Source organism: Tribolium madens, unplaced genomic scaffold (genome assembly GCF_015345945.1).
Source record: "Tribolium madens isolate multiple individuals breed KSU strain unplaced genomic scaffold, Tmad_KSU_1.1 Scaffold_96;HRSCAF=242;Tcas5.2_LG5, whole genome shotgun sequence".
NCBI classification, from domain to species: Eukaryota; Metazoa; Arthropoda; class Insecta; order Coleoptera; family Tenebrionidae; genus Tribolium; species Tribolium madens.
In genome coordinates this window covers 10,488,707-10,500,052 of record NW_025401068.1, presented here as the reverse complement: position 1 = coordinate 10,500,052, position 11,346 = coordinate 10,488,707, and the positions used below count along the sequence as shown (strand labels likewise).

Below are 11,346 nucleotides of genomic sequence, written 5' to 3'. Positions count from 1 at the left end.
GTGCCACCTCCCAGAGCCAGGACCCCGCCGAGCAGCTGACGGAGATGTCCGTCCGAGGGCTCAACCTCTTCCGCTACGCCTCCATCAACGAGGGGGTGTACCAGTGCACGGAGTGCGCCAAAGTCGACGTGCAGAAGACGTTCAAGAACAAGTACAGCTTCCAGCGGCACGCGTTCCTCTACCACGAAGGACACCAGCGCAAAGTGTTTCCGTGTCCCGTGTGCCAGAAGGAGTTCTCGAGACCCGACAAAATGAAAAACCACATGAAGACTGTTCACGATTGTTTTATGCCCAAAGACGTCGTGTTTCCCCCGATGGGGTTTTTTCCGATACCGTGAGCACGTGGGTGACCTCCTGAACACGATTCGGTTGCGCTGGAACGCAATTAAAAAATTATGAATTGATTTCGTACGTGGTGCTAGGTTTTTGAGAAGTTTTTTCGCTAAATTCAAAGTACAATTTATGTTAGAGGAAAACGCCGACGACGAAAATGTCCCACCCTGACGCGGGAAATCAAGTTGGCAATTGTATGCAGTGTTGTCAACTTAATTTCACTCTCGTCGGGTGTAAATTTTCGCGCTTGCGCTTTCCCAAATAGTACTAGTTAGTTATTCTTGTGATTAACCCGATATGGTTAAAAATGGCCTTGTAAAGGCTCTGTAATTATTAGACATAATTTACCAATTACTGCTAAGCAGTTTATAATCCACAATTATTTTTTAATTCAATATTAACATCGTACTAGTTTTTTGTTTGTTTCTAAAGTTTATCTTAGTTTTTTTTTTGGTTTGGATAGATTAGGGGTCTTGCAAATATTTTAGAATAGTTCATTTACACAAAATATTTTGTTCATAACAAATTTTCGTCTATTATAACCCTTTTACATGATAAGATGTAGAATAATGTTTATACATAATAATTTAAACTATTGACTGCACAGAGTAGACAATAATTATATTTCATATATTGCCGCCAGCGCACAAATGTATCAATTAAGTAAACTATCAAGTATTTAATTTAGGTGTTGGGACATTGAAAAACAATATTTTTTTAATTCTGTATTTGCCATTTTTCGACAATCCTATTTATTTCTTTTCTAAGCTTGATTTTCTCCTTTTTAGTGTAGAACTAACAAAAACACCTAAAACAAATTTGTTAATTGTTTTAATAGAGCTAATGGCAATTCAATCAAAATAAGATATCAGATATCTTAAAAAACCTAACGCAATAGCTTGTATGATCACAATGTGATAGTGTTTTTTGTTTGTTTATTTTTTTGTTTTTACGTTTGTTAGGCCGAGGCCAGTTTCGTCACTGTTCTTCCATTAAGATTGTTACTGTTGAATAATAAAAAAACAGTCACGGTCTTTATTAGTAAGAATAATAATTACTAAGTGCAATTAATGTAAAATTTATATACTAATGTTAAATAGATTAAGTGAAAAAAGAAACAGAATACCCGTATATTTTTTGCAATTATTGCATCTTGTTATCAAATTGAGAAAAATATTTATTGAAAAAATTTAATTTTTTTAAAACATCGCGTTTCGTCGTCAATACAATTGTTTTTCCTTTCTTGAGCGATTTATCATTGTTTTTTGAAAATGCTTTTAGCCTATGTATCATATTTTGATTTCTTTATTTGTGTTATTTTTGTTATAGATTATTTTTAACTGTCACTTTGGTGCAAAATGTATTATACTATTTGTGTAATTTTACTTTACAAAATCTATCATAAGAATTAATTGTTTGTTTATTGTACTTTCATTATTAATAAATCTACCTCTAAACATTACCCGCTGTTTCGCCCGACCTAGTCGGTCATGACAACTCATTATTGCTAAGCAACGACAGTTTGAATAATACCCAGTTACCTAGCAACACAGTATTTTTGCCCACTAACCCTGTAACATCTCTTCCAGAGGAGTACTCCGACTACCCCGAGAATAACCAGAACCACACTAACCTCCCCTCGTCCATAACCGTGGAAATCGTCCCCTCGGTGAAGCAGGAGACGGTGATAATTTCGACCGAGTCCGCGCGCAACATGCTTGGCGAGTCGGTCGAGCAAGAGGAGCAGCTCGAGAAGGGGATGGAGCCGAACGCCGGGGTGCACTTTTTGACCGATGACGAGTGCGCCCTCATGGCCGACAACTACGAGAAGAAGAAGAACGAACTGTTGGAGTACTTGACTCGCCATGACGGCAGTGTTGTTTGTAAACTCTGTGGTGAAGTTCTCGCTTCGCGAACGCATTGGTACAGACACAAGTACAAGTTGCATGTGAATAACTTGGTGAATCCGGCCCCCCTGTTCAAATGCACGCATTGCAACGTGTTCTTCAAGAGCCGGAAGGGGTACATGGGGCACATATCGGCGCGACACTCGGAGAACATGGAGCAGCACGAGGAGCTCAACATCAGCATCAAGGAGGAGGTGGTGGAGACGTCGGAGCCGCCCAAGGCCAAGAAGAAGGAGGTAGGGTTTGTGGTTTTAGTCGAATTGGATTTTTTCGTTTGGTTTAGGGCAAGGCGGCCGACTGGGAGGAGCAGCGCGTCAAGGAGGAGAAACTAGTGGCTGATATCATAGACCGAGTGCGGCGCGAGTGCGAGGCCCAGGGGGCTGCCGTCAGTCGGCGGGGCTACAGTCGGAGGTCCACTGTCATGAACTCCTGCAATTAGGGCTCAACGCCACCGAAATCGCAACACCAAGGCACCGCCCCGCAATAATCTTGCAATGAAAGAGTGATTTCCTCTCTGTCCAATTGTTTTTATGTACATAGTTATGAAAGCTCAACTGAAAACGTGATTTTCCGATGCCAAATTCTGTTACAGTGCAACTTTGTTATTCGCACGTTTTGTTAGGAATTTTTTGCTCAAGTCTTGGAATGGGGAACTTGGGAATGCCAAAGATATGAATTTAACGCTCTAAATTGGTTATTCATTTGAATTATCACAGATTTCGGGTTTATTTTTCGGCGTCAGAAATCGACGAAAATAATATTTTCCCGTCTCGAAACCAATTAACTTTTTGCCCTTCATAAAGCCCGATATTTTGCGAAAGAGCAGTTGTTTACAAGCAATTTTAAAAAATTTACATTTTCCACATGAAATGATCATTCCTGTTTTGCTCAAGTGTTGTTATTAAATTTTTTCCTTCTATTTTCGTCGGAGAAACATGCGAGCGTATGTTTTATTTATTATCTGGGAAAGGCGAATTATATTGAAAGTTCCCCATTCCGACAAAGTCTTCGTTTTGTTGAAACTGTGTGCCAAATATGACGTACCTTTCCCGAAGATTACTTTTTCGATACTCCTTTCGAGATATAAGATATTGTAAAAATCATATTTTTAATATCATGTAGTGTATAAAAAACGATAATTCTTCCTCTTATGTAAAGTTTCCTGTCTTAAAGTCTGATGAAAGTGATGAAATACTATATTTTACTCGTAGCTGTAGTGGCGTTACGGTTTTTTTCAGGGTCGGTTTTATGGCCCGGTTTCCTGTGTATTTGACAAGATTTTATTATGTACAATAGTGTAATGTAAAATTATGTGTTGACTTCGATTTTGATCCAATAAATTTTAAAAGTAAATTGTTCTTTGACTTTACCCTGTTACCACTCAAAAATCTATTACTAAAATTAAATTAATAAAAGATGATTAACTCGAACCAAATTTTAAAATTTAAGTTTTACCGAGCAAACTATGGTTTATCTTGTTTAATTTGGTTTAACTTCAAGCAAAACTTGTAATAATTTGGAAAGATTATACCGGCGCATCCACCAATTTTAAGAAAAAAAAACTAATTTGGATTATTTTAAAGTGTTTTTTTTAATCAGTAAACAAAAATTTTAAATTTTTAAAAGCTTTGTCAATAACACAAGTTATTTGTTGTCAGGGTTGTCAGTTATAAAAATCACAAATGTGATTAAAGTTACATTTGAAAAATTGACAGCAGGATAGACATATAGTTTATTTCTTTTATAAACAATTGTCAAAATGTAGTTAAGGTGGTAGAAGCGACATGTGGTGAATTTCATGACGCATTAAAATTGTGACCATTGAGTTTCTTAGTTAAGTTTTTGTTTTTACTTTTTTACCACTCTTAAGATTTATTAAAAGATGATTAAATTGAACCAAATTTCAAAATTTAAGTTTTCCAGATCAAAAAATGGTTTATTCTGTTTAATTTGATTAAATTCTAAGCTAAACTTTTAACTAATTTTGAAAGTTACAAGTGGTATGTCACTGACAGTTTTCCATATTTAACCTTATACGCTTTTATGGTATAGTTGTTACAACGTATGCAGTGTAACTCTTATTAACTAACTTATTTTATAACATCAAAACATCAGTTTCGAGTTATTTTATTTTATAATTGTGTTTAATTTGAAGCGTCTAATGACGTTGTCAGTGTTAACCAGAATTAAATAGACATAAAAAGTCAAATGTCAAAATATAAATGTGAATTTTTTTTGACAAAACATGTTTTCTATGTTTCTGGTATCTTATCTTGACATTTTTCTCTATGGTGCGAGTTTTGGACATCCCTATTTGTAGTATTGCCAACTTAAACAGTCATTTTTGCTCACCCGCTATAAATAAAGCCAACATCGTTATTAAAAATTGTTAAAGTCAAAAATGCTAGAAAGTGAATTCTAAAAATGTTAAAATTCGATTTTTTTGTGAGTAAATGAAACACACGTGCGAGTTTTAAATTGTTTATTTAACATTTTATTAATCTAGGGTATTTACACAACATTCATTCGATTTTTCCGTTACAACATTCGCATTAGAGTCGAAAAACCGGCTGAAAACCGTTCATTTCGTCTCGGTTCACTGTCGCACAGTAGGGAAGGATACAAAATAGTCCGGCCCTGTTGGTCATCGCCTAGCCTACTATTCACAGATAGAAAACACCGAGTCCGTCCCCGATAAAAAACAAAGTTTGAGCAAAGTATCACTGAATTCGTCACACTCGCAACTCCTCCATCGTGTTTTGTTTGACGTGAGCGTTCTTCTTCGTCAACGTCCCCGTGTTAATCAACTGTATACTGTGCGTGGAGAGCAGAGGCTGGTTCTCCGGCACTTGGTTCGACGACAACGTGTTGACGTTGGCTTTGGAGATCTTGGGGGGCGGCGGCGGCCGCGGCAACGTGGCGTTGTTCTGCGGCAAGTCGGCGAACTCCGGGGGCGGCAGCTGGTGGTGGGAGTGGTGGTGGCCCAGAATGGTGGCCGGGTCGCTCTTCACGCCTATTATGCTGCTCTCCAAGTCGCCGCAGATGTTGTTCGGCATTTGGCCGTTTTCGTTACGCTTCTTCGGCTCGCGATTCTCGTTCATGCGAGTTTTGTCACGTTGGTAATACACCCCCGCGAAAATTAGAACGTTCAGGATTAAAAGCGAGCACCCGATGGCGATGGTGACGCTCAGAGCGGTCGAGTAGGCCGCGAAGCCGTCCTCCACGGGGTGGGTGGTGGTGCTCAGCCCCCCCAACTCCTCCACGCGCTCGGTGGAGTCCGGGCTCTCCGTGGCGACGAGCGAGGAGTTGGAGCTTGGGGAGCGGCCGAATTCCGGGGTTTCGGTTGTTGGGAGTTTGCGGGGGTTCAGCGATGGGAGTTTGGGGGGTGGGGGGTCGTCGTCGGCCAGTTTGTGATGGGACATGGGCACGTCGTCGCCGCCCGGCTTGTGCAAATCCGGGACGAGGTTGAGCCAGAATGAAAGACGGTGGGCCCGATAATGGTTTTTCAGTTTGGGTTTCGTATCTGAAAAAAATTCAATCAGAAATGCAAATAGCGAAAAGGTGTTTGCTGTCAAACAAGGGTTGAGGCCGCTAATCAAAAGTTTCATTTGAATTTGAATAAGAAATTGCACAAGGTGACGCAACTAAGACTCTTAATCAACTTTTCGCTATAACAATTTCTTCTATTCTTTTTTCTCCTATTATTTAAAAACATACAGGGTGCGCCAGAACTTGCGCCCCAAAGAAAAATGCCATGTACGATAAGATACTAGAAACATGAAAAAAATGTTAAAAAAAAATTGTATCAATAAAAACTTCGAAGTTATGAGAGTTTAAATTTTGCATTTCTGTTGGAAAAAAATTTCCATGTTTTTGCGCTACAGGCTATTAGAAAAGGAAACAAGACAGCTGTATCCTAAATTGTAACAATCTTTAATGTTATTTGTGGCATTTATTGGCAAAATTTTTGTACTTTTACTAATTATAGAAAAACAAGATTATCAGAATCATTAAATGGACATTAAACATTTTTTTGACAGATAGAATTTTTTCCATGTTCTTGGGGTCTTATCGTACTTGAAATTTTTCTCTGGGGCGCGAGTTCTGACACACCTGTATTTACGTCACTAATAAATACATATTTCAAAATTAAAGTCACTTGTTGAAAATTTTTCATCAGAATCTACAGATTTGGATCCATGAAATGAATTAGTGTGAAATGTATTAGTTTTTAGAAAAAATTAAAAACTTTTAAATTGCTCCAAATGCACTCATAGTAGTCCAAAAGATCCAGAAAAGTCTTTTTGTAAATTTTGTTTGGGAAATAGTCTGCAAAATACCCCTCGTGCTTGCCAGTAAAACTTAGATTTTAGATTAACCTTGATAGAGACAAAAATATAAATTATTTTATTCTTCGATACTGTCAAAATTTACGGTTTTTCTCCCGTGTAAGGAAGTTTTGACAACTGTTTGGCATTTCTCAATACAAAACGTCAAATTATTTTTAACAGATTTAAAGCAAGTTTAAGCCTTGTTGACTCTAATTCGAAGAATAAAATGTTGTATTCCACTCGTTTGAGTGTAAATCGGACGCTTTATTCCACCTCGTGGATGGTAACCACTCGTTACACTCGTGGTTTAAAAATCCACTCGGTCAAATAAAGAGTCCGATTTACTCTCAAACTCGTCGAATAAATAACTAAAATGTGTAATATTAAAAAAATATTATTTTTATTAAAAAACTAAGCCTAGCTGTAAAATATGAAATTACAACTCAACAGTATTTATTTAATTTATTTTTAAGATTAGAAATATCGGTTTTGTCCAGTTTTTGCCACTGGAATCTCCTGATTTGGATCTATGTGAAATGTCGAAGTTTGATATTTTATAAAATTTGATGGTCAAATTTGGCTATTTTAGCTTTTTTGATTCAAAATATGACCATAGTTTGTAATCCAGACCTATAGTTCAATCAATCAATTTTAAAATTCCGATTTTTTAGTTTTTAGATTATAAATTTTGCTTGCAGATTCGGAAATGTTGGAAAATGGTTGATAAGACTCATTGGTCAATTGACAAAAAATACACTGATTCGCTTGCAGTCGCTTCGTAAAGTGGACGCGAGTCCTTTTGTCGGCAATCCTCCCAAAGGCTATTATCCTGGATCACCTGCAGGACGACTCAAGGTGCGAGCCAGCGTTAAACCTCGCGTTTCCTTTGGCCTTAAATCGTCTTTTAGCTTTTTTTCTTCTTTGGTGAAGATAATAGAAAATTGATTTAGAGGCCAGCGGTGTATCTTCGTCGATGAATAAAAAGCAGGAAGTGTTTATGTAAGGTTTGGGATGCACAGGTCTCCGCATCGCCTCTTATGCATGAGTTTCAAATTGATTTCTTCGTATATAAACCTACTTTAAACTTTCTCACATACAGTTATAAATTGCTAAACTAACATTCCTCTCGCGTTGAAATAACGTTGTATCTGCTCGTCTGCACTTAACAAAATACGGAGCACTCGAGTGTTTTGATAAAACGTTCGTGTTGGAAATTCCACTGCACTGGATATTTAATTCGAGCGATCGATTTGCAGATTTTGGACTTGTCTAATTATGTCGGCTGCTTGTCTACGTCAACCCGGAGGCGAAAACACGGGAAACGTGGAAGCCGAATTTTCATTTTAGATATTTTACTTGCCGGTGAATGGGTTCTGACGTGAAAAGTTTCGAATTAAACTTCAAGAGTGGGAAGAATCAATTTATTTTTCAGTTATTTCGTTGAAACATTGTCCAATCCTCCTATTGAAACGCTAATTTCCAATTTCCGGCGGAAGCACACGAGCGCTCCTCCCGTCTTCGGCTTGCATATAAATCAATCCCGATCCTTGTGTTTTGTTTAATCTCATCCCTCGACTACTAAATAACACCCCAATCCTAATATAGCCAAACTAAAAAGCTTTTTATTAAGGGATTAAGTCATCGAAAAAGTGCGATTCCTCGGGGAAGTCGCTTGTCAATTTCGAATTAATTGTGTGCGTAACTAAGCCAGGATATAAATAAGCGACGAGTGGGATTGAAATTTTTACAGGGGAGGATATAAATTACGACTTTCAAACGTTGACGTGTTTTATTGATTGGTTAGCGAATTATTCGAGTTTATGAAAACGCGCCCAGGAGCCAAACATTTTAATGAGATTAGGCAACAAAAGAAACGAAAGAATGGAAAAAAATATTTTTCGAATGGAACTACTCGCTTAATGAGATTGCGTGAGAGGGTATGCAAAAATATGTAATATACATATGTTAAAATACAGTGTTTCTCAACCTTTCACCATCTGATAATGCCGAGTAATTAATTTCAGGAAATAAATGCAAAGTATTTTTATGATAAGTTTCAAACATTGTGTTACATCATCAGTTTTAAATACAATTATTTTTGTACTAGCGTTAAAAACAGTTTATCCGCAAACGTCACAAAAATAACCACTTTTGTGATTATGTCACAAGTAAAAGTTTTACTTTTCAGGAGGAAAAATTTTATTTTTGCACCTAAGCGTTTTTACTTTTACTGTGACATTATTGACATTTATCAATGTTGTTTGATGTTTTTTTTTCTTATCTCTTTTGTTGTTTCAGCAATTTCTGGAGACGTACATTGTAGATCATTAACATTCGACATTTTGTACTACTAACTACACTAGTCATCCATTTGATGTTTGTTTATAAGCGTTGTTATGATTTCAATAGTTGTAAAGTGTCTTGATTATTTTGTTCAATTAGTTGCTAATTATAGTGTTGTTTCTTTTTGATCTAAATACGTTTGTGGATAAAATAGTATATGTTATTTGGAGTAAAAGTATGTTTTTGGCTCAGCTGAATTATTTGCCTCATTACGTTGGGCAAAATAGACGTTTAGCTTCGTCACATAAAGTAGCATTTTTACTTCCAATAACATAATATACTATAAGACTCATTATTTTAAATAAATCGCTCTGTATACATGAATAAAACAAATAAATAAATAAATCACTCTGTATACATGAATAAAAAACAAAGTAAAAATAAAAATGGATAACGTTCAAAGTATAAAATTAATTATAAAATAGATTTTTTGAAGTAGGAAAAAAGACACTGGTTCAATTTTTGCCACCGGAATCTCCATATTTGGATTTATGTGAGATTTAGGTTTTTTTATTTTTTGCAAAATCTAATTGGTGTTTTGGCCTTTTTGTTTACAAACATGATTCTTTGTTTTAGAGTTGTTTGTCATCTTACTCAGGTCACCCTCTACATTAATGAAATTGTGCTGTGTAATTTCTCATAATTTTTGATTGATTTATTCTTTCGGAATACAGTTGTGACAATTTTAAATCGCTTAAAAATATTATTATTTGATTTTTAATTGAAATATCCGTAAAGATCGATTCGAATGTTCTTTTTGTTGAAATTTGCGGCTTGTTGAGGGTTGCTGATTTAATCCACTCGCGTCAGAACCGGTCGTTTCCGGTCCGTCAACTTACCCAAATTCAGATATTTCTTATGGACGGCTTCGTAGGCCGTCCAATCGATGTTTTTGAAGCGATTTCGCTCCTGTCGCACTCCCTCTGGCGGTTCATTTGGGTTCCTGCAAATTAACATTTAGTTACAAGCAGTTTTAATTTTAATTTATCTCTCCGAGTTTGCTGCATAAAAAATGCTGAACTTTGTAACTAGTCTGATTATGAGTGTTGAATCCTTCAAAAATCAAGTTTTTTGGAGTTAATGCAAGTTGGGAGTAGTTGAAGCATGGATTCTACATTAGTAAGAGTTTCTAAAACATATAAGTTAACTGCGGTTGGCTCTTACCCCGTCCTCGCAAAGTTGCTCCAATAGATCATGGTGGTCTCGGCGAGTAGGACTTCGGACTTGGTGTAGTTTCTTCCAAAGTGCATGAATCCTCCAACGAGGGGGGCCCCGAACAAGTAGGGAAGTTCCTCGCCGTGAATGCATCCTTGTCTCTGGAATCAAACGACGGGATAATTCCTGCTCTTGCAGGACTTAAATTATTCATACGGTATATTTCATTCGCGCTTACGTGAACATTACTGCTTCTGACTGCGAGCTTTTTGGGGATTTGTTCGCGCTAATAGCTAACAGAAGACTGTTTTGTATGTTTTTCCATTTTTTGTTAAGTGAAAAGTGCGCAATGCTAAATCGAAAGCTTTTGACCAAGGCATAAATACATTCAGATGGCATTAGAATGCAATTCCGGGGTTGAATGTAATATGCAGCTGTCACAAAAGCGCAACTTCTACATCATTCGTGTCGTTTGGATTACGAGACATTCTTCTGGCACAGTTCAGACGAGGATTTATAAGTGGATTTCTTATCGAAATGGCATTCCTAATGAGTCGCGAGTTCGGCACTCCAAAGCCAAACGCGCATATCATTGAAGCAAGAAGATTTTGTTACTTCAAAAGTAGTCGAAATGACGAAAATAGTAGTCTATTGTACAAGTAAAGAAAAGTTGTTTATTATTTGTGTAGATTTGTGCGTATCACGAGTGTAAAGCGTAATTATTGCAATTTCTTTATGTGCCATTGGTGTTTTTAACAAATTGCGTGTGGCGGCGTGTCGCCCCAAGCGGCGGCGAGACTCTTTATTGACGCATCGTCATCGTATCTAAAATGCAGTTTTCTGCACACTATCTGACTTGAAACGAATAGATGGTGAGACGAAAAGTGTTGTTTAAGACTCAAGAGCCCCATATAAAAGAATTTTGAGAAAAGGAAAGTTTTGTGGCATATATTAATTTTTTCAGCAACTGACCATTATTATATCAAGTCATATGAAAAAAACATACCTTGCATGTGAAAAGTTGAAAAGTATCACATTTCAACATTTAACAATTTTGTTAATAATTGAGACGAAACATACAGTTTCGATTAAGAAGAGATTGATTGGTTATATAACAGTCAGGTTGGGAAATGGCCATTTTTCAACCCAAAAACTAATAAAAATTAAAATAAAATGTTTATAATATTTTTTTGGCTTTCTGTTTTTTAAGGATGATGATTGTAAATAAAATAGTATACAAATCTTGGTGGTTGTTGCTTTATCGTACCTCGATGAAC

General features: G+C 36.7%; 2 protein-coding genes across 4 annotated transcripts in view; one reads left to right on the top strand and one right to left on the bottom strand.

The window, feature by feature from the left end:
- Positions 1 to 3,579, top strand: part of LOC123012432 (protein tramtrack, beta isoform-like) — a 24,817-nt gene extending 21,238 nt beyond the window's left edge. For all 3 annotated transcript variants that reach the window (XM_044410346.1, XM_044410345.1, XM_044410344.1), the window contains 2 exons: positions 1,923 to 2,476; positions 2,524 to 3,579. In XM_044410346.1, the coding sequence (XP_044266281.1) occupies positions 1,923 to 2,476; positions 2,524 to 2,679 (710 nt within the window). In that variant the 3' untranslated portion in view covers positions 2,680 to 3,579. The remainder of the gene's footprint in view (positions 1 to 1,922; positions 2,477 to 2,523) is intronic.
- Positions 3,580 to 4,718: 1,139 nt separating this feature from the next.
- Positions 4,719 to 11,346, bottom strand: part of LOC123013190 (neuroligin-4, Y-linked) — a 101,954-nt gene continuing 95,326 nt past the window's right edge. Inside the window, exons 6-8 of the mRNA XM_044411576.1 lie at positions 10,079 to 10,230; positions 9,754 to 9,857; positions 4,719 to 5,763 (exon numbers count right to left, since the gene is read on the bottom strand). Coding sequence (XP_044267511.1) covers positions 4,973 to 5,763; positions 9,754 to 9,857; positions 10,079 to 10,230 — 1,047 coding nt within the window. The 3' untranslated portion in view covers positions 4,719 to 4,972. The remainder of the gene's footprint in view (positions 5,764 to 9,753; positions 9,858 to 10,078; positions 10,231 to 11,346) is intronic.